At 47.3% G+C, this 26,764-nt stretch overlaps 2 protein-coding genes across 5 annotated transcripts; one reads left to right on the forward strand and one right to left on the reverse strand.

The window, feature by feature from the left end:
• Positions 1-2,542: 2,542 nt before the first annotated feature.
• SLC6A16 (solute carrier family 6 member 16) lies at positions 2,543-11,881 on the reverse strand. 4 transcript variants are annotated; one of them, XM_056796751.1, is made up of 11 exons: positions 11,751-11,881; positions 11,491-11,639; positions 11,276-11,402; positions 11,010-11,185; positions 10,812-10,922; positions 10,023-10,261; positions 8,499-8,685; positions 8,105-8,306; positions 6,292-6,451; positions 5,755-5,917; positions 2,543-3,730 (listed from the first exon to the last, which is right to left on the reverse strand). In XM_056796751.1, the coding sequence occupies exons 1-11, from the start codon at positions 11,875-11,877 to the stop codon at positions 3,698-3,700; spliced, it is 1,674 nt and encodes a 557-aa protein (XP_056652729.1). In that variant the 5' UTR covers positions 11,878-11,881; the 3' UTR covers positions 2,543-3,697. The 4 variants fall into 4 exon arrangements, 3 of the variants coding, with proteins under 3 accessions (XP_056652729.1, XP_056652728.1, XP_056652730.1); XM_056796750.1 differs by lacking the exon at positions 2,543-3,730 and adding an exon at positions 4,930-5,451; XR_008911699.1 differs by lacking the exon at positions 2,543-3,730 and having other exon boundaries at positions 5,781-5,917; positions 8,501-8,685.
• LOC130454030 (uncharacterized) lies at positions 8,652-11,998 on the forward strand. Its single transcript, XM_056796753.1, has 2 exons — positions 8,652-10,913; positions 11,029-11,998. Exon 1 carries the CDS (start codon positions 8,703-8,705, stop codon positions 9,675-9,677), a length of 975 nt encoding a protein of 324 aa, XP_056652731.1. The 5' UTR covers positions 8,652-8,702; the 3' UTR covers positions 9,678-10,913; positions 11,029-11,998.
• Positions 11,999-26,764: the final 14,766 nt, after the last annotated feature.

Raw genomic sequence — 26,764 nt, forward strand, 5'->3', positions numbered from 1 at the left:
ATACAAAAAGAGTGAAGATGGTCCTGCCTTCAAGGAGCTTCCAGTCGACTAGAGGAGGCAACCTATAAGCCAGAATGACTCCTAGACTGTAAGCCTGAGAAACCTGGATGATGGTGTTGCCCTCCACAGGAAAAGGGAAGGTTGGAGGTGAGGAGGATTTAGGGGGAAAGAGAATAAGCTTCATTTTAGACATATTGGGTTTAAGATGTTTACTGGATGTCCAGTTCAAAATGCCTGAAGGGCAATCAGAAATGTGAGATTGGAGGCCAGCAAAGAGAGGTTGATTTGGGAATCATCAGCATAAATATGACCATTAAATCCATGGCAGCTGATGAGATGACCAAGTAAAGTGGTCTAGAGAGAGCAGAGAAAAGGACAGAGGATAGAACCTTGAGGGACTCTTTTGGTGAGAGGTTGTTATCTGTATGAGGATCCAGCAAAGGAGACAGAGCAGGAATGGTCAGAGAAGCAGGAGGAGAACCAGGAGAGAGTAGGATGTCCTGAAAACCTAGAGAGAAGAGGGTATCAAGGAGGAGAGAGTGATCACCTGTATCAAGGGCTTCAGAAAGATTCAGGAGAATGAGGACCGAGAGCTAAAAGATCATTGGTCACTCTGGAGAAAGCAGTTGATTAAATATGAAACAGTCCCCATCCTCAAGGAGCTCACATTCTTTTTTTTTTTTACTTCCTGTCTTAGTTCTGAGTATCTGTTCCAAGGCAGAAGAATGGGAAGGGTTAAGCAATAGGGGTTAAGTGCCCTGTCCAGCATCAAACAAGGCTAGGAAGTGTCTGAGACCAGATATGAACCCAAGACCTCTCCTTTCCAGACCTGGCTCTCTATCCACTGAGCTACCTAGCTGCCCCAAGTTCAATGCTTTTTAAAATATCATAAAGCAAATTCTTAAAAGAGAAGCAACCAGGAATAAATCCAATATTCCACAAATGGGTTCCTACATATAAGCTGTTTAAATTAGGGAAGAACTAAACTAAACCTCTGGCTAAATGCTAGCAAGCTGCCAAACTGGGGGCTCTGAGCTATAATGATATTATTCCTAACTTAATAAAAACTTCCTAAAGGAGAAGAGAGAACCTTGTGGTCCTAATAGTCCATCATATTGCTTTGGTTAAAATGAACTGATTATTGTAACCTTGTAACTGATGACATCTCCAGAGACCAAGGGAAGAAGTTAGGAAAGGATGATGAGAATTCTTACTGGTTTCCATCTCCCTCTGAAGCACCAGTATTTACCATACTGTATGTTACAAGTGCATGAGTGTAGTGCATTGTTGCAGCTATGAACTGATCCAACCATTCTGGAGATCAATTTGAAACTATGCCCAAAAGGCGATAAAACTGCATTCATTAATGCTGCTTCTAGGTCTCCATCTCAATGAGATTTTTTATTTTTTAGAGAAAAGGACCTGTTTGTACAAAAAATATATAGCAGCTCTTTTTGTGGCAGCAAAGGACTGGAAATTGAGGGGATGTTTATCAATTGGGGAATGGCTGAACAAATTGTGGTATATGTTGGAGATAGAATACTATTGCACTAGATGAAGAAACGATGAGCAGGATGACCTCAGAAAAACCTGGAAAGACTTACATGAACGGATACAGAGAGAAACAAGTAGAACCAGGAGAACTTTGTACACAGTAGCAGCAATACTGCACAATGATCGACTGTGAATGATTTAGATCCCCGCAATAATGCAAAGATCTGGGTCACTTCTGCAGGATTTATGACAAAGAATGCTCTTCCCCTCCAGAGAAAACTGATGGAGTCTGACTATAGATGGAAGCCTATTATTTCTCACGTTATTTTACTGTGTGTTTTTACTTTGAAGTTTGAGTTTTATATGGGTCCTCTCTCACAACATGACCAATATGAAAATATGTTTTGCTTGATCATCCATGAATAGCCTAGATCAAATTGCTCACCATCTCCAGGGGAAGGGGAGGGGAGGGAGGGGACAATTTGGACTTTATAATTTGGAGAAATGTATGTTAAAGTTTGCCATTATGTGTCATTGGGAAAATATTTAAAAAAAAATTTTAAAACCCTTACCTTCCATCTTGGAGTCAATACTGTGTATTGGCTCCAAGGCAGAAGAATGGTAAGGGCTAGGCAATGGGGGTCAAGTGACTTGCCCAGGGTCACCCAGCTGGGAAGTGGCTGAGGCCAGATTTGAACCTAGGACCTCCCATCTCTAGGGCTAGCTCTCAATCCACTGAGCTACCCAGCTGCCCCCTAAATATTAAAATTTTAAATGCATGAGTGTGTCTTTTTCCATGTCTTCTCCATCATTGACTATTATTGTCTTTTAGCCTATTTGCCAATGTGCTGCTTGACACTTTAGAGTCGTTTTCATGTGCATTTCTCTTATTTTGAATAATTTAGAGCATTTTTCATGTAATTACATTTTGTGATTCTTCTTTCGAAAACTTAATATCCTTTTATCATAGCTCTGTTTGGATTGGGCTCTGGTCTTCTCTGTAATATTTTGGAAAGAAGACTCATATCAAGCATATTTAATTCAAACACTCCCACCCTGTTGATTGTTTTCTTTTTCCTCCTTTTATTTCCTTTTATAAAATCCTGGATGCATTAATTTTATGTAAGAACAATCACTTTCATGCATAGTATAGGGATGTGGCTAATGGGTGGCATGGCTAGACAGCTCTGTCTGATCCGAGATCCAGCCTGCCTCCTCTCCAATTTCCATTCATTCCACTTCTGGGAAGAGTAAGAGGAGTTTCTCTCTGGCATGTCGGCCAGCAATGGAGGGGAGGGAGAAAGCTCTTTTCCTTTCCCCTGGAGACTTTGCCTATAGGTGCTGGCGTGCCTGGCCACAAGCCAGAAGCCCGGCTGTGGCACTAGTGACTTTTAGTGGTCTATTAACTTCCATTCAGTTGAGTAAATGCTTCCAAATCTATAATGTGTGTGGGGAATTCTTTCTGGTCAGGCCAAGTTAGGAAAGAGATAAAGATCTCAAATGGAGTGGAAGTAAACTGAGCCAAATGAGTTCCAATTTCCATATCTCTGGTGCCTTCAGCAAAAGAGGAAAGGCTGGGGCAGTGTGTCATGCCCCCAAAGGGCCGTGGAGGCGGTGAACTTTAAGCTTGGAGTTCCATCTGCTGGTTTACCCAGGTAGCATTCTGAAGATCTATTTGAGCCCTGACCTCTGGGAGGCACACTTGCTTTGTGGATCCCATGGAAGACAACATAGTCTACAACAGCCTCCCCTCCAAAGAAGCCTGGGAAGGTCAATGACTAAAAATTCAATATGAGCCAACTATGCAAGATGGCAGGCAAAAATGTTTGTGGGCTCCTTGGCTGCATTGAGACTTACAGAATTCTAGAGTTGGAAAGATCCCAATGGCCAACTAAGTCCCCTTGGAGCTATACTAGACCGAGCCTTTGTCTGAAGACCACCATTGTGGGGAAACCACGATCTAGGAATCAATCAACCACCACAAAGTATTGCTTGAGCACCTACTATGTGCCAGGGACTGTACTTCAATTCAAATGAGATAAACCACTGCAAATCACTTGGCACAGTTGCAGAGCTGTAGTAGGTGCTTCATAAATGTTTATTCACTCTCTCCTGAGGTAGCTCCTTCCAAGATCGCTTTCCATAGCCTCAAGGACTGCAACACGACAGAGGCAACTTAGTGCCAAGGGCATGACTGATTCTTTCAGGCAACCATAAGATGCTTCCTGGATAGTGCCTATTGTGGAGGCAGAGGAAAATGCCTTATCTACAGTTTGAGTACCTTTGGGGCTCTCCATGACCACATCGGTGGTGAGGAGGAGGACAATGTCCTTCCTTACATTCATAAAGCATTTCAAAAATCATAAAGTCTCATTTTATTGTGTTCTTTCTGGTAAGTGCCTTCTGCACTTGGTCTCTGGTCAGGCCCGGGGCTGTCGATGATTATTTTGCCTTGTCTTTTGGCATGGACTATAAATCTACCATCTTCTTTTTTAGTCCCTAATCTTAGAATCATACTGTATGGTTCTAAGGCAGAAGAGTGCCAAGGGCTAGACAACTAGAGTTAAGTGACTTGCCCAGAATTACATGGGTAGGAAGTTTCTCAGGCTAGATTTGAACCCAGGACCTCTGGTCTTGAGCCACTTAGCTGCTATATTTGTATTTGTTTCTGATATGGATGCTGCTGTCCTAGGTACCTGTATGTCTACTGTGGGGTTGCAATGATTGTTTTTGATTACACTATAGACTAGATCATGTTTATGGCTCCAGTTTAGAACCAGATCCATGTGCCTGGGCTGAATTGCAGGTGCGGCACATTCTTTGCTGGGCGGGGAATTGTACAGGAGTGGTATATCTCTAGGCCAATGGGCTATTTTGGCAGGACTTTCGGCAATTGCCATTCCGCTGAATTGGTCTCACAAATGGAGGCTGTAATTCAGTGAATCTGGCTAGAGAACAGAAGTGATCGTGTCCTGTACCAACAATAGAAACACTGGGGAAAATGGGTGGGGGGGGGAGACAGCAGAAACTATAATGCCGTTGTCTAGTACTTGATGCTTGTATAGAGGATGGACACCTTGTTCCCTTTGTCCCCAGAAGGAAGGGTCCAGAAGCCAAGGTGAGAAGTCACAGAGTCCAGGTTAGTCATAGCGTTGGGGGGAAACTTACAAGGAGAACCACCCCACAGAAGTGGGTGGGTGGGGTGTCGGCCACTCACTAGAGGGCCGGAGGCAGGGACTGGCTGACCCCTTGTTGGGAGATGCTCCTGGGTAGGGAGGAAGGGAGGGAGAGGCTGGCCTAGACCATTGGGAAGACTCTCGAGCTCTAGGCTTTGGCGACTCTGCCTCTTGGTAGGGGAGGGAGGGCTTGGGCACCTGGGACCTATGGAATTTCAGGGGGCTAAGAGGCCCAGCTGTCCTAGGCTGACACAGCAGAAACCATCAGTGGCCCAGTGGCCTCCTTTATTGAACTTTAGTCCTTGAAGTTTGAGCCACGGGAGGGCCTGTGAGAAAATTACTTTCTGATCCAAACATTAGGTAGGTCAAAAGAGTGAGAATCCTGGGTCAGCCCACCAGGTAAATCATAAGAGAGAGAATCCTGGGTCAGCCCACCAGGTAAATCATAAGAGAGAGAATCCTGGGTCAGCCTACCAGGTAAATCATAAGAGAGAGAATCCTGGGTCGGTGTACTAGGGTAGTCATAAAAGACAGAATCCTGTGTCAGTGTACCAGGGTAGTCATAAGAGAGAGTCTGTGCTCTAGACTGGTCACAAGAGATAGCATTCTGGGCCAGTACTACAGACTGGTCACAAGAGAGAGCATCCTGGGAGACTGGTAATACGATTGCCTTCTTTGGATAAATCAACAGGCCCACCGGGATGGGCAGGATGGTCAGGGAGACGAGGCTAAAGCCTAGGGCCATACTCCATGGCGGGAAAGAAATCACTCTCTGTTTGGACTGTGAAGACAAAGGCAGAGACAATCACTCAGGTACCAGTGGCTCAAGATTGGACCCTGGAGATGCTGTGTCTGGAGGGGGCCTTAGAGTGGGTGATTTCTGGGAAGAGGGGAGGAAGATTGTCTCTCTCAGAAGGCTGAGGAATGGGGAAAGAACACAAGGTTCCTAAGGGAGGTGCTAGAGGGTTCCCTGGGAGAAGGATTGGGGAAAGGCATGTCTGGGTTCCTGAAAAGGGCAGAGGACGAGAGAGATGACACCCGAGTGCCTGAGGGTCAGGGGCTTGGGGAGTCCTGGGGGACTCACAGTACTACTGTCCCAGGCTTGGTAGGTGGGCTGTTCCATTATGAAGTCCAGCAGACTGATTATGATCAGGATCATTACCCCCAGCAAGGTGTAATAACGCAGCACATACTCATGCATCAACTTGATTTTGAACTCTAACATTGCCCACACTTCATCCAGGAACCTGGAGGTGGTCACACCCAGGGCACTGAGACCCACAGAGCAGAAGGGCATCCCTGACCAGCCCCGATTTCTGAATCTCCCTAGATCCCCAAGGCTTTCTCTGGCCGCCATCAAGTCTGTGGGCATCCCAGTTCCTACCGGGTCTATCTAACTCCCCCTGGTTTTCTCTGGGTCTCCCTTGGTTGTCTCTTGGTTTCCTGAATCTCCTTTGGTCGCTGTGGGTCTCCCTTAGGCTCTTTGGCTTGATCTGGGTCTCCTCAGGTCCCTCTTTCTGGGTTCCCCGCTTCTTCCTGAGGAATTCTTGGTTTCTCTAGCTTTCTTCAGGTCTCTGAGGGCCCCCTTGGGTCTTGCTAAGTAATCTCAGCTCATAGTCACCTCTTGGCTCCATAAATCCAGGCCACACCAACGGTCTCGAAGAATATCATGATAATTAGAGGCAGTGTAGCCAAAATTTCATCAAACAACTTTAGGAAGTAGAGGCCAGAGCGCTGGGTGAAGAGGAGGCTGCATAGGAAGCCCAGGCAGCAGTAGGTCACTGATTGGGGAAGGAGAACATGTCAGCATGAGCCGGGGCAAGCCAGAGGTCAAAGATGCATGGGCACTGCATCCAGAAGTGGATTGGGGCAGGGGCCAGAGCAATCAGCCAAGTTGATCTCAGGTTAGGCAAAGGCCCAATGGATGGTTTTTATTCTTCCCTGACTCCCTCTCTCAACTACCTATGGGACCCTAGCTAAGAATTTCCTCTGGTACCTTGCTGATGAAGCGGGGAAGGCCACTGGCCATGCGCTGCCTCCTCTCCCATCACATCTCAAAGCCTGACATCATCCCCCACCCTCTCTTCCCACGACTCGGGGACCTTCCTCATCCCCAAGGCCAAGACTTCAAGTTGGACTCTCGGCTTCTCCAAAGTGACCAGCGAGCCCTTAATTACCAAATGTGCCCGCCTTTCTCAGGCCTTCCATCTTGAACTCTGCATTCTGGGTTGTGGATGCCCCCTCCTCCTGGAAACTTTCCCCCTCGATTTTTTTCTTAAAACCCTTGCCTTCTGTCTCAGGCTCAACACTGGGCATTGGTTCCAAGGCAGAAGAGCGGTCACAGCGAGGCAGTGGGGGCTGTCTTGCCCAGGGTCACCCAGCTAGGAAGGTGGCTGAGGCAGAATTTGAACTCATGCCTCCCTGACTCCAGGCCCAGAGCTCTATCACATCAAAGCTGTTTTGTTTTATTTTTTTTAACTGGGAAATCCTGAACCCCAAGTTGATTAATGGGTAATGGTCATTGTCTCTTTATGGCATAGCCCACAAATATGGAGATCTGACAAATGTCTAAGATGGTCAGCAGGAGCTGGGATGAGATCCTTCAAGGGAAATAAGCCGTGAAACGGGAAGAGTTGGCAAACAGAGACGCTCTATCTTTCCCTCCTTCTGCCAGGGAGCTGAGTAAGCCCAGGGCTGCCACTCTGAGGGAACCCAGTGCCAGAGGTCCCACCCTGCCGTCCCCCTCAGCTCTTCATTCTCACTTATCCCCTCTGTTCAGTTTCCAAGCCTCACCATTTCTGCCTCGACAGCAGTTCTCACAACCATCCCCTTCCCTCTAGCCAACTAGCCACCCTTCAGGCCTTCACCACCACCTCCTGCCTTATCTATGACAGGAGCCTCTTAATTAATACTTTCAACTATCCCTCTGACCCCTCCTCCACTCAACTGCCAGTGATACTCCCAGAGCCCAGGTCCAATCGTGTCATGTCCTTGCTCCAAAACCGTCTGTGGCTCCCTATGGCTTCTAGGGTATGGGACAACTGGATCCAATGTGATGGACTCCTGAGCCGGCCATTCATAGCCCTCTGCCCTGACCCTGGCTGACCCACAGCTGTTCCTCACTCTGTGTCTCAGCCAAGCTGACCCATTTGCTGCTCCCTGCAAGGAGGCTGTACCCCGTGCTTCGTGCGCTCTTCCTCTCTCAACAGAGAAGCCCCGGCCCACTTCCTTCAGGCCTCCAGCTCACAGCCTTTCCTGGTCCCTCTCAAAGGGTTTTGTGCTCACATACGCTCTTCAGGGGAGGGATTGCCTCTCTGTCACCTTTGTGCCCCTGGTGCCTGGCCCAGAGCCTGCTGGCCCAGGGCAGAGCTTAATCAGTGCTGGTGGGATCCACAGAACCCCGGTCAGAGCTCAGGGGTCAGGGTGGCACCTACCACTGATGGTCAAAGAGAAATTGCTCAGGCTGGGGAAGATGTCCTGCAGAAGGGTCAGAGTACCCTGCAGCTGGCTCACTGAAACGTTCAAGCCCTGGCTGATGAGGAGCAGGAAGAAGAGGACAGCCCAGAACGAGGAGCCGGGGAAGCTGGTCACGGCCTCCGTGAAGGCTACGAAGACCAGGCCAGGGCCTTGCTTGCTCTGTGGTCAGTGGAAGACGTGGGATGCCCAGACTGACTGCAAGCTGGCCTGGGTCCCCACCTCCCCAGAGGCTCCCCCATCCTGTCTCCCTGATCTGGGATTCAGTGGGGGCACTTTGAGCAGTCCCAGTGGTCCTGCCCCGACCAGCCAACATCCCCCCAGAAACTCCCTCCCTTCCCTGACCACACGGACACGTCTGAGCTCATCCTCCATGTTGCACTCTGCCACGTGCTCCAAAACCTTCTTCCTCAGATCACTGTTAAGCTGCTCTAGCCACATGGCGTAGCTTTGGACTGCCTTCTTGTTCAGGTCTTTGGGGGGTGTTGCCTCTAAGGGCAGTACCCCTCTTGCAATCAGATCCAACAGCTTCCAAGAGTTCCTAGCTCAAGAGATTGAATGTTATCTCTCTCCTTCCCTTCCCTTTCTCCCTTCCCTCCCCCTCCCATCCCTTCTTCCTTCCTCCCTTCCCTTCTCCCCCTTCCCCCTCCTCTCCCCCTTCCTCCCTTCGCTTCCACTCTTTCTCCCTTCCCTTCCTTCCTCCCTTCCATCCATTTTTTCTTCCTTCCTTCCTTCCCTCCCTCCTTTATTCCTTCCTTCCCTCCCTCCTTTCTTTCCTTCCCTCCTCCCCTTTCCCCCTCCTCCCTTCACTTCCACTTTTCCTCCCTTCCCTTCCTTCCATCCATTCGTCCTTCCTTCCTTCTCTCCCTCTCTCCCTCCTTTCTTCCTTTGCTCCTTCATTCCCACCTCCCCCTTCCCTCTCCTCTCCCCCTTCCTCCATTCGCTTCCACTCTTCCTCCCTTCCCTTCCTTCTATTCATTCTTCCTTCCCTCCTTCCCCTTCCTTCTTTCTTTTCCTTCATTCGTTCGTTCGTTCCTCCCCTCCTTTCTTTCCTTCCCTCCCTCCTGCGTTCCTCCCTTCCATCCATTCTTCCTTCCTTCCATCCTTTCCTACTTCCTTCCTTCCCTCCTCCCTCTTTCCCCCTTCCTTCCTTCTTTTCCTTCCTTCCTTCCTTCCCTCCCTGCTTCCTTCCTTCCCTGCTTCCTTCCTTCCCTCCTTTCCCCCTTCCTTCCTTCCTTCCTTCCTTCCCTCCCTGCTTCCTTCCTTTCCTTCCTTCCTTCCCTGCTTCCTTCCTTCCCTCCTTCCCTCCCTCCTTTCCCCCTTCCTTCCTCCCTCCCTGCTTCCTTCCTTCCCTGCTTCCTTCCTTCCTTCCTTCCCTCCCTGCTTCCTTCCTTCCCTGCTTCCTTCCTTTCCTGCTTCCTTCCTTCCCTCCCTGCTTCCTTCCTTCCTTCCTTCCTTCCTTCCTTCCTCCTTCTCTCCCCCCTCCCTTCCTCTCCTCTTTCCTTCTTGCCCCAGACTGGCAGAGAGGTGTGAGGGCCTGCTGTGACTCTGGCCCTAGCTGGAATGCAGAGTAGGGTAGGGGTGTGGATGTGGGCTGGGGAGAGAGAAAAAAGAGGGGGCTGACTCCGGGTGACCTTGCTGCTCTCACTCGCCTCTTTTTGGAACAGACCTAGGTTCTCTCCGGGGCAGAGCACCAGGTGATTGACTAGAAAGAGCTCAATCAGCCTGGCCTCGCTGCACCCTCCCCCAATGTGCTCCAAGCACAAGAAGGCCTTGGCCTGGGCAGCCCATGGGGCGTCGGGCTAGCTGAGGCTGTTTGTGGGATCCCGCAGGGAGGCGGCGCCCCCGCTCTGCCCTCCAGGCCGGGCCGTCCCTCACCTCAGCACGCACTTTCGAGTTAAGATGGCGGCCTGGAAGCCCAGCATGCTGAAGATCACCTGGGTGGTGAGCAGGCAGGAGGCCATGTGGGTGAAGGTGAGCATGAACGCGTCCTGGGCGCAGTTGTTCTTGGTGGCACACGAGTACAGGAAGATGATGTTGCCGATGCCCAGCCCCGTGCTGATGAACATCTGGGCTCCCGCCTGCCTCCAGACCTTCGTGGAGGTGATGAGGGACTTCTGCGGGAGGACCAGGGCGGCTGCAGAGCAGGGAAGAGGCCGGCCCCCAGGAAAGGGGGAGGGGTGTCCCGAGCAGGGCCGGGCGGGGGGCTCCCCAGGGACTTTTAGAGGAGTAAGCCTGAGCCCCTGAGGACAGGGGCTCCTCGGACATCCTTTCTTTAACCCCGGCTGCTGTGGTTCAGCCGTCTCAGGCCTGTCCCGCTCTCTCCGATCCCAGCCCGGCTTTTCCTGGCGAGGAGACTGGCGGGTTGGCCCTTTCCTTCTCCAGCACATTTGACAGATGAGGAAACCGAGGCCAACAGGGTGAAGTGACTTGCTTGGGGTTGTGTAGCTAGTCAGTTTCTGAGGCAGGATTTGAACTGAGGGCTTCCTGCCTCTAGGCCTGGCACTCTGGCCACCAAGTCAATATTTTAACCCTTATTTAGCCCTTTGACACTAAGGAGTGCAGGGGATAGTATCTCCTATTTTCCAGAAGGGGAAACTGAGGCCCCACTCAGGGCCCAGGGGACTTGCCCAGCCCTTGCAGCCAGGATGTGAGCCGGGGCCTCACCTTGATCTGGATGAAGTGGAGCATCCCAAAGATGGAGCCTTCCAGCAGGCAGCTTTGAATGAGGAAGTACATGAGGACCACGTAGGGGCCCAGCACGGACAGGTAGAGCACCTGGAGGGCGGCAGGTGGGGGGGGCGCTCGGCGAGGGCGGGGGCGGGCGGGGGGTGGAGTCTGTGCACCCAGGGCCCCGCCCCTTACCTTCCCTTTGGCCTGTAAGCCCTGGAGCCATATGAATAGGATGGAGACCCAAACCACCAAGAGGCAGACCGTGAGGCTGAAGACCAGGCCACCGCCTTCCTCGATGCTCCCCGTCACCATCAGGGTCTCCCGGAACCAGAAATAGATGGACGGCCTGGTCCGGACACACTCGAGAACTGGGGAGCCAGGCCGGAAGGGGGCGCTCAGGGCGGGAGGGCGTGGCCAGCGGGGCGCGCCCCGCCCCCCGCCCCAGGCCGCTGGCTCACCCTCGCTGGTGCCGTTGGCCCCCACTGGGCACTGGCTCCAGGGCAGCGGGCACAGGAAGGAGTTGCCCAGGTAGAAGATGCTCCAAGCGATGACGGCGTTATAGTAGAGGAGCAGCATGAAGGATATCTGGGGGGGGGGGGGCGGGGCCTCAGCCAGGCTGGGCTCCTCGGCCACCACCCCAGGGAGAGCAGCCCGGAGGGGCCCCAAGCCTCACCAGGCAGGTGGCCAGGTTCAAGCCCCACATCCGGGGGTGGATCTGCTTCCAGCCACTGAAATGCAGGTTCTGCCCCAGAGCCATCTCCATGAATATCAGGGGGAAGCCCATGGCGAAAAGCAGGAACACGTAGGATACAATGAAGGAACCTGGCCGCCGGAGAAACCGAGGCAAAGGCCCTCTGGCTTCCTTCCTCCCCCTGCCCCAGCCCTGCCCGCTCTGCTCTGCTCCTGGACCGCCCATCCAGACCCTGCGCTCACCGCCTCCGTTCTCGTGGCACAAGTAAGGGAACCTCCAGAAGGCCGCCAAGCCCACAGAGTGGCCCAGCTGGGCCAGGACGAAGTCGGTCTCGTAGTGCCTGGAGGGCTGGGCCAGCAGGTTTTCCATGGCCTGTTCCCGGCTCTAACCTAGGACCGGAGCTGAGAGGGACACCCCAAAGGCCCAGAGGGCCTAGATGAGGGGCCCCAGAGATCCCGGACCTTGGCCCCTCGTCCGTCGGGATGGAGAACTGGAAACACTGGCCTAGAACCCGCCGCTCCACATGGCTTAGCCCTGGCCCCAGTCCGGGATCCCGGCGGCCCACTAAGGGCCCCTCCGCCCTGAGGAAGCCCAGAACCCAGACCTAGAACCTGAGGGGGGTCCTCCCAGCTCCCGGGCCACCCCCCAAACCTCCACCCTTCCCAGGCTGAGGGGGGAACACCTCACCCGCTGCTGCGCTCAGCACCCTCGGCGGGGGCCCCCCACCTGCCGGGTCCCAGTACTGGTCAGGGAGCACGAGGGAGGAGCGGTGTTGGTGGGACTCGTGCACCTCCTCCTCTAGAAGCTTTGGACGGGTGGGGGCAGGGAGTGGCTACGGAGGCGGGGCCCGGGCCCGGGGGCGGGGCTCCGAAAAGTCGGTGGACCACGCGGGCTGTTTCCCGCCCCCTCTTCTGCTCCGCCGAGGGGATCTCTAAGCACTCAAAACGTTTCCTCCCCTTTCAACTCGACCTAGCTGGAAGGACTTCGGTCTCTAATGGATGAATCCCTTTCTTAACTCTTTTTGCTCCTCTCCTTCGTCCCGCCACCCCCACCCCCGCCCGCGGAGCCCGGGATGCTCTACAGATCCCCGGGCGCAAGTTTCACACCTGTGGCCAACTGGACAGATTTAGCGCTCAAGCGACAGCCTGGGGAGCAACGCCCGTCCCTTTGGGGAAAGGAGGCCGGTGACACGCTTTGGCAAATGACCGCCATTTTACAGAAGAAGCTGAGGCCATTCTCGTGCGGGTAGGGCGCGAGAAAGGAGCAGAGGCAGGATTCGGACCTTGCTCCGCCCTCTGCCTCCCCCCTCCTACGCGCCAGGCAGGCCTGGCTGCTGGAGGAGCCGGAGGGGGGAGAAGGAGGGAGAGATGGAGGGGGGATTGGTTGACCCATTGGTTCATTCAGTCAAGGTATGCGGACCCTAGGAGCCTGCGACCAATCTTACCTGTAGTCTCCCAGACTGTCTTCCCTCGTGCATAATCCTCTCTAACCCGCCCGCCGCCCACCGCCGGCCCTTAAATATAGCGTTCCGCAGCTGCCTCTGCACATCCAGGGCTAGCCACGCCCCTCACCTGCCTCGCGATTTCTCGCGGAATCACACCGGTCCCTTGGGTTTCCCAAATTGTGCTTGGTGATCTCTTTGGCTTTTCATATTGCCCGGACCCTCTCCCCCTCCCTCTCAGGGAGGCAGGGGCTGGGAGCGGGCTTTGGTCAGATCAACAATTCCATTGGCTCCATTTCTTGGGGATAGGAGCGACGGCCGGAAGAAGCGCCCAGATGGCTCTTGGGAAATCGGATGATGGCCATCCCACAGAATCTCCTTAATGGAGGTGGTTGGCAGCACCAGGTGGATAGAAGGCGGGGTGTAGGGTCTGGAAGACCTGAGTTCAAATTTGGATGACCCTGAGAGAGGCTCTGATCCTTTGTTTCTTCAACTGTAACCTGGGGGAGCATCTATTGTCACGAGATCCAATGAAATAATAGCTGTGAAGAGCTCCGCACATTGCCAGACTCTAAAAAACTATCATTCCTGCTTCTTCCCTTCTGCTTTGTGTTTCTGGACTCTTCCCCAACTTGTACTCACATCGGCTGGTTGGGTTCCCTGGTGACCTTGGGCAAGTCCCTTACAGCCTCAGTTTCCTCCTTGGTAAAATGGGGATCTTAAGAGCCTCCACCTCCCAGGAATGTTGAGAAGCTCAGAAATATGGCGTCAGCAATGTAAATGCCCATTCCCTCCTCTAACTACAAAAGATCGCCCTCCGTGAGTCTGAGAATCAATCCATCTATGCAGGGAGGCCCCAGCCTGTGGCAAGGATTGTCCCCACTACTTGTAGCCCAGTAGGTCAATGAGGGGCTTGGAAGGGCAGCTCTTGAAGGGTGGTTGCCTCAAATGCCAAGCATGGTCCATTATGTCCATCTTTGGTTAGAAATCGCTGGACTCCTTTCCAAAAGAGCTGGCTCTCGCCTCTTCTCCTTGTCTAAGAGAGACTTGAAATCCTACCAGGAAGAGAAGCAGAAAGTTGGGGCTAGAGGCCACTGGGATATTCTGAAAGAGAGTGGTAGCGAGCCTCCCTTATATCTCCCTGCCCCTCTTCATCTAAGGGGTACGGTCAGGTTCCATCTGGTCTCTCATTGGGATGTCCTTACTGGGGGGAGGAGAACCCCAAGCTCTGTATCCAAGGCTTAGCCCTTTTCCCATCACATGGGATGCCAGGTCCACAACGAACACACGTGGTAGGTGGCCCAGAAATCCATCCATCCAAATTTGTAGCAAAGCAAACCGGAGAAGCATATATAGAAGGATAAGGACACTAGACAAGGAAGGAACTTGCCCACTGGGAGCAAGATGACTCAGCTCGACCAAGAGAGAAAGACCTGGACTTCCCCAGAGTCCACCCATCCCAAAGTCTCCAGCGTGGCAAGCTGAGAACCCGGCCATGATGGAGACTGGGTTCTTCTTGGGTCTTCCCAGAGTCTTTTCTTTTAGCCACCTGAAGTGGGGTTGGATTCCCCCATCTTCTCTCTGTCACTTTTTTTTTACACCCTTACCTCCTGTCTTAGACTCACTACTGTGTATTGGCTCCAAGACAGAAGAGCAGTAAGGTCTAGGCAATGGGGATGCAGTGACTTGGCCAGGGTCACACAGATGGGAAGAGTCTGAGGCCACATTTGAACCCAGGAGCTCCCATCTCCAGGCCTGGCTCTCCAACCACTGAGCCACCCAGCCATCCTCCGAAACATACTTTTAAAAAAAGAAATACTTGAAACACAATTTCATGATCGTACTGCTAGGATTAAAGTTATTTCCGGAACCTGATTTGGGCTAAGAAACATCAGTTTATTGATTATGCCAGTTCATTATAGCCAGCGTCATAACCAATTAGTGACAGAAGGCAAGGATCCTCTCTTAATGACCAGAGACCCCTGAATCGGAGTGAGGCAGGCGGCTCAATCAATGGAGTCTTAGGAGCTCATTACCCAGCGCTCCCTTGACCATCCCAAGACTTCTCTCACTGGAAAACTGCTCGTTAAAAGGAGATCCGATGGGCAAGTTTGCCCATCAGACTTACGGATAAGGGAAGGACTGCCCAAACATGATATGAAGAGCATTAGCAAAGATGGAATGGAGAACTGTGACTACATTCCACTTAAAAGATGGTGCACAAACAAACCCAAAGCAGCCAAGACTAACAAATTTTGGGGGAGATTTATTGCAAGTGTCTCTGATGAAAGCCTCATTCCTCAAATCTAGAGAGAACTGAGTCAAATGTGTAAGAATACAAAGCGATCCCCAGCTGAAAAATGGCCAAAGGATATGAACAGGCAGTTCTCAGAGGAAGAAATTAAAACTATCCACAGTCATATGAGAAAATGATCCAAATCGCCTTTATTTCTTTTTTTAATTTTTTTCACCCTCACCTTCCATCTTGGAATTAATACTGTGTATTGGTTGCAAGGCAGAAGAATGGTAAGGGCTAGACCATGGAGGTTAAGTGACTTGCCCAGGGTCACACAGCTGGGAAGTGTCTGAGACCAGATTTGAACCCAGGACCTCCCATCACTGGGCCTGGCTCTCCATCCACTGAGTCACCCAGCTGCCCCCAAATCTCCTTTAATGAGAGGAATGAAAATTAAAGCAACTCTGAGATGGCTGCATGACCAAAAAGGAAAACGATAAATGTTGGAGGGGTAATGGGAAAATTGGGACACTAATACACTGTTGGTGGAACTGTGAATGGATCTAACCATTCTGGACAACAACACGGAAGCAGGCTCAAAGGGCTGCAAAACTATGCTTGATCCAGTTATACCACCACTGGGCCTGATTTCCAAAAAGATCAGAGATAAAGGAAAAGGACCTGCCTCTACCAAAATCTCTTTAGCTGCTCTTTTTGTGGTGGCAAAGAATTGGAACCTGAGGGGTTGTCCATCCCTTGGGGAATGGCTGAACAAGTTGTGGTATATGGTTGTAATAGATACTGTTGTGGCATAAGAAACAATGAACAGGATGAGTTCAGAATATCCTGGAAAGACGTCTATGAACTGATGCAAAGTGAAGTGAACAGAACCAGGAGAACAGTGTATACGGTAACAGAAATATTATACAAGGACCAATTGGGAGGGACAAAACCTTCATCAGCAAAGCAAGGCTCCGAGATAACAACAAGGGGCTCATGATGAAAATGCTGTCCACAGCCAAAGCAGGAACTGTTGGAGTCAGAGTGCGGGTCAAAGTACTCCATCTTCCACTTTATTTCCTTCATGAGATTTTTATTGTATATATGATGTGAATCTCCTACCATGCCATGAGCAATATGGAAATATGTGCTGCATGAAGTATATCCGACTATTTACCATGGTGGGGGCCGAGGGGAGGGAGAAAATCTGAATCTTAAAATGACAGAAAACAATTGTCAACTGATACATTGCTGCCTTGTGAATGAATTCAACCATTCTGGAGGGCAATCTGGAATTATAGCCAAAGGACTATTTAAAAAAATTCATGCCCTTCCATCCAGCAATACTACTCCTGGGTCTGTATCCCAAAGTGATAATAAAAAAATGTTTGTACAAAAATGTTCATAGATGCCATTTTTGTGGTGGCAAAGAATTGGGAAATGAGGGGATGCCCTTCTATTGTGGTATCTGATGGTGATGGAATATTATTGTGCTAAAAGGAATGATGAACTCCTACAAATTCTATATGAACTAGAAATCCTCCATGAACTGATGCAGAATGAAATGAGCAGAACCCGTAGAATACTGTACACAGAAAGTGAAACATTCTGGAATGATTAAATGTGTTTTTTTTAATATTTTATTTAATTAGCCAATTTAGAATATTTTTCCTTGGTTACAAGAGTCATGTTCTTACCCTTCCCTTTCCCATCCTCGTCCCATAGCCAACATGTAATTCCACCAGATTTTACATGTGTCCTTGATCAAGACCTATTTCCATATTATTGATATTTGCACCAGGATGATAATTTAGAGTCTACATCCCATCATATCCCCATCGACCCATGTGATCAAGCAGTTGTTTTTCTTCTGCGTTTCTGCCCCCCCAGTTCTTCCTCTGGTGTGGATGGTGTTCTTTCTCATAAGTCCCTCAGAATTGTCTTGGATTATTGCATTGCTGCTAGTAGAGAAGTCCATTACATTCGATTGTACCACAGTGTATCAGTCTCTGTGTACAATGTTCTCCTGGTTCTGCTCCTTTCACTCTGCATCAATTCCTGGAGGTTGTTCCAGTTCACATGGAATCCCTCCAGTTCATTGTTCCTTTGAGCACAATAGTATTCCATCACCAACATATACCACAATTTGTTCAGCCTTTCCCCAATTGAAGGGCATCCCCTCATTTTCCAATTTTTTGCCACCACAAAGAGCACAGCTATGAATATTCTTGTACAAGTCTTTTTCCTTATCTCTTTGGGATACAAACCCAGCAGTGCTATGGCTGGATCAAAGGGCAGACAGTCTTTTATCACCCTTTGGGCATAGTTCCAAATTGCCCTCCAGAATGGTTGGATCAATTCACAATTCCACCAGAAATGCATTAATGTCCCCACTTTGTCACATCCCCTCCAGCATCCATTACTTTCCTTTGCTTTCACAATCTGCTGGATGTGAGGTGGTACCTCAGAGTTGTTTTCATTTGCATTTCTCTAATTATAAGAGATTTAGAACACTATTTCATATGCTTATTAATAGTTTTGATTTCTTTATCTGAAAATTGCCTATTCCTGTCCCTTGCCCATTTATCAATTGGGGAATGGCTTGATTTTTTGTACAATTGACTTAGCTCTTTATAAATTTGAGTAATTAGACTTTTGTCAGCAGTTTTTGTTATGAAGGTGTTTTCCCTAATTTGTTGCTTCCCTTCTTATTTTGGTTGCATTGGTTTTGTTTGTACAAAACCTTTTTAATTTAATGTGATCAAAATGATTTATTTTTCATTTTGTAATTTTTTCTAACTCTTGCTTCATCTTACAAATCCTTATTTTCCCAGAGATCTGACATGTATACTATTCTGTGTTCACCTAATTTACTTCTTTATATTCAAGTCATTCACTCATTCTGAGTTTATCTTGGTGTGGGGTGTGAGATATTGATCCAAACCTAATCTCTCCCACACTGTCTTCCAATTTTCTCAGCAGTTTTTATTAAATAGTGGATTTTTGTCCCCAAAGCTGCGATCTTTGGGTTTGTCATAGACTGTCTTGCTGAGGTCGCTTTCCCCCAGTCTATTCCCCTGATCCTCCTTTCTGTCTCTTAGCCAGTACCATATTGTTTTGATGACCGCTGCTTTATAGTACAGTTTAAGATCTGGGACTGCAAGGCCACCTTCTTTTGCATTTTTTTCATGATTTCCCTGGATATCCTTGATCCTTTGTTCTTCCAAATGTACTTTGTTATTTTTTTTCTGGAATGATCAAATGTGATCGACTTTGCTACTATTAGCAAAACTATGATCAAGAACAATCCTGAGGGACTTATAAGAAAGAACACAATCCACATTGAGAGAAAGAACTGTGGGAGCACAAATACAGAAGGAAAATATAGGATTCATCCCTTGTTTATTTGGGTATATGATTTGGGAATTTGGATTAAAAGATCACCCTATTACAAAAATGAATAGTATGGAAATAGTTTTTGAGTGGTTATACATGTATAATCCAGTAGAATTGCTTATCAGCTCTGGGGGGGCGGGTAAGGGAGAGAACATGAATCATGTAGCCTTGGAAAAATACTTTAAAATAAATAATTTTTTTAAAAAAAGAAACCAAATTCTGTTAAAAAGGAAGTCATTCCTGGGGATTTTTTTTAATAGGCAATGGGGGTTAAATGACTTGCCCAGGGACACACAGCTGGGAAGTATCTGAGGTCATATTTGAAACCAGGACTTCCCATCTCTAGGCCTGGCTCTCAATCCACTGAATTGCCCAGTTGCCACCCTGGGGATTCTTAAGAACAAAGAAAATGTGAAAACCTATCATCTGCATGGCATCTGTGCTTGACCCAGGAATTGGCACAGTATGAAGAATGAAGTTTCACCTTACTAAAATGCCAACTAGATGGACCAAATTGCTCTGTCTCTGGGGCCCTGAAGTAATTGTGATTTTCCTCCAGCCAATAGAATTAACATACTGGTTCTATCACCTAATAAAATGGACCCCAACCAATGGGCCTCGTTTTTTTCGGAGAGCTTTTCCCAGCTTTTCTCCCAACCAGATTTGGTTGGATTAGAAAGACCACTGGAATTCCCCAGGGTCGGTGTCTCAAATGCCAAGCCTGGTGGAGCGCCCTTCATGGTGAACCATCTATAGTTAGGAGGGACTTAGACTGCTTTCTTCAATTCATCACAGGATAGGAATGGACAGCTCCAGCCATGGCTCTGGGAACATTGGCCCAGGCACCTCCAATGACAGCTTTGCTCCCCTCATCTTTAGCAGCAGTCCTCCAGGAGCCAAGTGTCCCAGGGTACCTGATGTCATTTGGCTCGTGTTCAGCTTGTATCCCCATTCATCACCTTATTGTATCAAAGGAGTAGGGAGCCCCTCCTGCTACAGCAGTCATTGACTACATCATCCTCCGACTTGCATGTTTCTAGGGTCTGAGTCTATACCTTTTCCTATGTCGTAGATTCCAAAGTGTATGGATTTATGGGGTGTTCAGGAAGGACTAGAACCTCTGGTTCAGGGTTCATCCACCTCTGATGTCTACCTATGAGAGATAAAGAAAAGTGCAATGATTTTCAGGGTGAAAAACCCAAGTTCTTGGCTGGAATGCAACAGGAAAGAGTTCCAAAGAGAATGTAAAAAGAGGGAAAGAGAGGAGTTTAAGCTGAAGCTGAAAGAATGTTCCTGGGTCTCTTGGAATTCTGAGAGAGAGACTTCTGGGGAGTGAACTGCCAGCCCTAAGCAGCAGTTGGGGAACAGTGAGAGAGTTCATGGCTTCTGGAGGTTGGTCTCCCTTGGATCCTGCTTGTGATTCTCTGTATAATCCTAAGTTTGGTTCCTGTCCTTCCTGAGATATTCCAGCCAGTTCCAGATCTGGTTTAATTCTACCTGGGAGATGTCAAGGAAAGAAACCCAGCTTGACTTGACTGACCTGTTACTACAACCTCCACAGGCACTAGCCTACAGCCTTGGTGATGGGGCTATTTGGTCCCCAACCCCTGACCCAGTCAACTTGATCTGTTACCTTTACTGAAAAGTGTTTTGGAGAGGCTATAGACTAAGGAAGCTAGGATAGGGATATTTTGGGGTATAGCACAGTCAGGAAGGGTGTGAGATAGCTTGGAAGAAAAAGAGAGGCTTGGCCCTTCACCCTCACCCAGTCCTTGTTGTTTTACTTCATTAAACCTGCTGTTAACAATTATACAATTCAGTCAGATTGTATTTTTGAGAGCTCCAGGCTTTAGGGTAGCTATCTTGCCTTCCGAGCCTGAGAGAAACAGAGCCAACAGACTTCTGATTTTACAAACAAACCTGTTGAATGTTAAAACCAGCATTTTTCACCTCGCACCCAATTCTTACCTGGAATTCCAAGAGGCTGTAGTGTGGACTGTGGGTCACATCTCAGGAAAACTGCCTCAGCAGAGGGACTAAAACCAGGTTGAGGATAACTGATGGGTCTTGATCCCATTGGTGAGTTTGGAGAATGTCTATCCCAAGTATGTGAAGACCTCCCCACTGTGGAAGGGGCAGATGAGAATAGCTTGTTCCAATAGTCATGAAGGTAGCCAAAGAAGGCCCCAAGAAGCACCAGGAGCTTGATGTTGAAGATGCCAAGGTCATCCACTGAATCCTGGGTCATCACCAGCCATCTTGATTTTTGTCTCGTTGCTGGATTGCTATGATTCTGGAAGAAAGAGTGAGGCTGTCAATTTTGTGCAATTCTGCCTCACTTCAATCCCATTCATGTCCTAGTCAAGACACCCCATGATGTCACCAGTCCTCTTTGAAAACAAAGGATGACCAGCAACAAGAACAGAGTCCAGAGTAGGTTCCTTGAGGGATTATAATCCTTTGCTCCAAGATATTGAAGCTTTGATATGAGCCATGAATTCGGTCAGACTTAGTATTTTCACAAGAGCAGTCTCCCAGGCCTTGGAATTAGCTCCTCATGCCAGATTTCCCAGCATCAGTACTCAAGTGGGTTCTAGCTAAATCAAAGGGTTAGTTAGCTAAGTTAGTGAGTAGTGATTCTAGCTGCTCGCAAGTTTACCAGCAAAATACCTCCAAAGTGGAGGACTTCCCCACTCCTTCCCAAAACATTTTAAAGACAAAGGTTAGGGCCTGGAAAGGGAAATGACAGATGGCTTGCTCAGTGTAAAAATTAAAATTAATGTTAATAATAAATATTATATATTTTAGGAGATTTATTAACAATCATTAGAAATCAAGGAGAAAAGAGGACACAAAATAAAGACCATGTACCCATGGCTGATTAGTCCATTTAAAATCCCCATGCTTAGCTTACCACCACCATCATGCTGGCTGCAAGCCCAAGAAAAAGGCCCAAGAGGACCACCCACTTGCTAATATCCTCTGTCTACAGGAAGTACATAATGACAGAAAGTCAGTGGGCTCCTGGGAAATGTAGTTCTTTAGGGTAACGGATTTTCAAGTATATTTCCTGAGATCCATGGAAGACTAGTCTCTCCAATGGATCTTATAAACATAACCAACTTTAAAATTACAATAATTTAAGGATAAGAGATAGGCGCATTGACAAAAAGCCAGTTAGGGAGCAGTCCCCTTTGGCCTAAGAGTATACATGCAAAACAAATGCATTCAACCCCACACAGTTCAAATCCCCACATCCCAAAATTCACTCTGATCTTCTGGTGCAGTGTGTGGTCTGTGGAGGCATCTTCATGGTGTCTTCTCCAAACAGTTCACTTTGTGGATTTGGAGAGGTAGCATGTTTCTTAACCTAAAATTACTCTCAAAAGAATTTAAACTTTGAATTTTATAATAATAATACATAAGTTACCCCACTGGAAGGAAAGAATCCCTTTTGGCTTTGGAATTCCAATTGTAGGATCCATTTTATCTTTTTATTAGTTATCAAAGGAATTTGTTTCCTGGCATGCTGCACCTACTGGGGTAGCTGGGCCCTGGCTGGTGATCTCAAAAAGAGAGGCATTGAAGCAGTTTTCTTCAATGCCCAAAAAAGAACAGAAGGAAAAGCAGAAGGAAACACAATGTTAACTTTGAAGGTCACATGTTAAAATTTTCAGATGCTTAAAAGGAAAATCAGGGTTAACGTCATGGAGATTCACAGCCCCATGTGCAATCCTCTTCTGAAAAATCTACTTCAGGGGAGATTGAGAGTCAGGCCTAGAGACTGGAGTTTCTGGGTTCAAATCTGACCTCAGATACTTCCTAGCTCTGTGACTCTGATCAAGTCACTTAAATTCTATTGCCTAGCCTTTACCTCTCCTCTGTCTTGGAACCAATACACAATATGGATTCTAAGATGGAAAATAAAAGTATTTTTTAAATAATCTACTTATATAGAGAAATATTCATTGGATGTTTGTTAAATTCAGAATAAAACAGAAAATAAAATTTACCTGTACACATACACACACCCCATCACCAATGCCATTAAGGTTTTTGGGAAGACGCTGCATGTACTTGTCAGGCTGATGTCAAAGATACCAGGTCAAGAGCAATGCATCCTCTCACCAAAAGGGTAGACTGAGCAGACTGAAGAATAATCTCACTGAAAATGATGAACACGATCATTTCCCTTTTCCTCTTCACTATTCATCCCAACTTTGTATGGATTGGCTTTTAATACAAATGGTCCTGGAGTAGCTCAGTGGATTGAAAGTCAGGTCTGGAAACTGGAGGTTGTGGGTTCAAATCTGGATTTTGACACTTCCTAGCTGTGTGATCCTAGGCATGTCATTTAACTCCCATTGCCTAGCCCTTACCACTCTTTTGCCTTACCAATACACATTATTGATTCTAAGGTGGAAGTTGAAAGTTAAAAAAAATACAAATAGTTGCAGAGTATCTCCATGCTAGTATGAATTTAGCTATTTCTTCAGTTGATGGAGGCTAAATGGAAACATGTCGCTAGTCTAGGAGCCATTAGCCACGTCTGAGACTTGTTCATAATCTGTTCTCCCAACATGCCAGTGAACTTGAGTGATAATCAGAGCTGCCTTGGTAACCAAACCTCCTGATCCCACAGATAGGGAGTTTTCCTTTCCATTCTTCCCTTCTATTTTATGAGACAGAGGCACAATCTGAGATAAAATTCAAGATGGCACCCAACCCTGATCAGTTTTTCTCTTCTAGATTTCTCTATTTATTTTTTAAATTTTTTTTTCACATTCCTTATATCAGTCTCTTCTAATTTTAGAAAAGCCTAGGAAGAATTATATGAACTGAGGCAAAGAGAATTGAGCAGAACCAGCAGAACAGAGTAATACATTGTAACCACACAGTTGTAAGAGTGCTTAATTAAGACAGCGACTCTGATCAAGACAATGATCCAAGTCAATTATAAAGGACCAATGATGAACAATGATCTCCACCTCCAAAGGAAGAACATCTTCTTTTCATATGCTTTATGTTTCTTGCTTTTTCTTGTGTGTTTTTCCCACAGTGTTGCTAATATGAGAATATGTTTTACATGATGCCATGTGTATAAATGGTATCATATTGATTGCCTTCTCAATGGATGGGTAAGAGGCAAGAGGGAGGGAGAAAATTTGGAACTCAAAATGTTTTTAAAAAATTAAATGCTAATGTATAATCCAGTGGAATTGCTTGTTAGCTCTGGGAGAAGGAAGGGAAGGGGGGGGGGGGATAAGAACATGAATCATGTAGCCATGGGAAAATATCTTTAAAATAAAATTATATTTAAAAATTGAATGCTAAGGAGGCATCTAGGTGGTTAGTGGATGAAAGTCAGGTCTATCAAGGGGTCTTGGATTCAAATATGGCCTCTAATATTTCTTATCTATGTGACCCTGAGCAAGTCACTTACATTGCCTACCCCTTACTATACTCTTGCCTTGGAACCAATACACATGATTGATTCTAAGATGGAAGGGAAGGGTATTTAAAAATGAATGTTAGAAATCATCTTTACTCCTCTTCTAGACAGAAAGTAAATCCTGTAACAGGCTGCAGCTGAGACCACGAAAGCCAATTCTACAGAGGAAAATCTCTTTCCTTAGTCTCTTCGCATCTCCTACTATTGAATGTAAACTTGTAGGAAATTAATCCTAGAAGCTAGAAGTTTTGCCAGAGGAAAGAGGGACATCATATGTTTAGGCATGACAACCCCAGGACATGTCAGCTATGGAACACGTGGATTTTTTCACATGCGAATAGCCTACATGTGTGCATGCACGCGCGTGTGTGCACACACACACAATAGAGGGAAGCTTAGACCAGGACAAAATCAAGCATTTGAAAAGGCTCTGGAGTCCCAAGGGCCAATGATTCAGAATAAACAATGGGCAGCCAACTCTAATTTGTGTGAGAAAATGTGGAAAAGATGACCAGTCGGTCAAGCACAACTACTCAAGGACTCCTGAAAGAAAATGGGAGGAAACAGCCGTCAAAGACCTTCAAGCAAACAGAAATGATTCCATTGTTTCTTCATCAGTCAAAATGCCAAACATGAAATTGCTGAAGCAGGGTTGAGATTTGTTTTTAATGGTAGAGTCCCTTCCCTACCTCAGCCCCCTAATCCATCCAGGCCTAGTTACTCCAACAAATGTTAGGGACCGGGAGAAGTTGTTGATTGCAATCCCTTCTTGGAAGAGTCTGGGAAATCCTGCTTCAAGAAAGGCATGTGGTGGAAGGAAGGAAGCATTGCTGTTTTTTTTTAAGAATTTAAGTTTATTTAATTAATTTATTTAGACTATTTTCCATAGTTACATAATTCATGTTCTTTCCCTCTCCTCCTCTCACACCCCTTCTGTAGCCGACGTGCAATTCCACTGGATATTATATGTGTCCTTAATCAAAACCTATTTCCATGTTGTTGATGTTTGCAGTAGGGTGATCCTTTAGGTTCTACATCCCCAATCATGTCCCCATCGACCCCTGTGATCAAGCAGTTGTTTTTCTTCTCTGTTTCTACTCCCACAGTTCTTCCTCTGGATGTGGAGAGCATCTTTCTCCCAAGTCCCTCAGAATCGTCCTGGATCATTGCATTACAACTAGTAGAGAAGTCCATTACATTCAATTGTACCACAGTGTATCAGTCTCTGTACAAATTTCTCCTTGTTCTGCTCCTTTCGCTCTGCATCAATTCCTGGAGGTCATTCCATTTCCCATGGAACTCCTCCAGTTCATTATTCCTTTGAGCACAATAGTATTCCATCACCAACAGATACCACAGTTTGTTCAGCCATTCTCCAATTGAAGAGCATCCCCTCATTTTCCAATTTTTTTGCTACCACAAACTGCGTGGCTATGAATATTCTCATACAGGTCTTTTTCCTTATTATCTCTTTGGGATACAAACCCAGCAGTGGTATGACTGGGTCAAAGGGCAGGCAGGCTTTTAAAGCCTTTTGAACATAGTTCCAAATTGCCTTCCAGAATGGTTAGATCAATTCATAACTCCACCAGCAGTGTATTAGTGTCCTAATTTTGCCTCATCCCCTCCAACATTTATTAGGAAGTATTACTTATTAAGTACCAACTATGTGCCAAGAACTTTCCAGATATGATCTCACTGGATCTCCACAATCCTTGAGAAATGTTTTTATTCCGTTTTACAGTTGAGAAAACTAAGGTAGATAGTCAAATTAAGTGACTTGCTCAGGGGCACACAGTTAGAAAATGTCTGGGGCTGGATTTGAACCTAGGGCTTCCTGACTCCTGGCCTGTTAACTTGGAAATAACACAGAACTACCAAAGTAGTGAGGTCCATCCAGCTCTCTGAGGATCCAAGGTCTCTATGCCCAGATGTGACGACCCAGCCGGAATAAGATGAGAAACACCATGCATTCAACCCACATATGCAGGCATCACACACAGTGATCTGCCATAGTGCCATGGTTTGTTTTGCAATCAATCTTTTACATATGTGACATTCTACATTCTAATTGGATATTATCAAATCACCTAAACAACACCCTTGTGATGTTACTACAACGAAGAATTCTGTGATCATTTACTGTATTTCTACAACACTCTGTGATAGATATGATTAATGTGAATAAAGCCATTTGTAGGTTAGTAGCCCTTGACCCGATGAGAGGATCATTTTGCTCTTGGTCAGCTTTCACTATCAATCACAATTGCTTGGGAGATGAATAACAAAACTTCTTCCTATCTAGGTTCGAGGACTTAAAGTAGACCAGTTTGGGGGTTTTCCTCAATTTACAAGTTCTGTTTTTCTTGTGTTACTTGGAAGTGCCTAGCAATGCTGCTTGGTTTCTGCTCATCAACCAATTCAATGGAGTGTGATAACTGTAGGGAAAGATCTATTATGGTGCTCAAGCATTTGGCCGGTGTTTATTGTAAGGCCTTGAAGCATGTGTTGTGCTTGAGAAAGGAGGGGTTCGGTGCAATGATCTTTGGGCTTTGATTCTGTAATTGCAATCTTTTGGGGGTACTAATCTAGGGGGACTAAAGTGGGGTATATATTTATTGACCCTATAAGTATTTGCTCTCATATTATTTCTCCTGTATTGGGGAGAGATTAGTAATCATAGCAAGTCCATTAGTTGGGGAAGTTGAGGAGAGAAGTCACAGAAAGGAGG

This window comes from Monodelphis domestica, chromosome 4, assembly GCF_027887165.1.
Source record: "Monodelphis domestica isolate mMonDom1 chromosome 4, mMonDom1.pri, whole genome shotgun sequence".
Lineage (NCBI taxonomy): Eukaryota > Metazoa > Chordata > Mammalia > Didelphimorphia > Didelphidae > Monodelphis > Monodelphis domestica.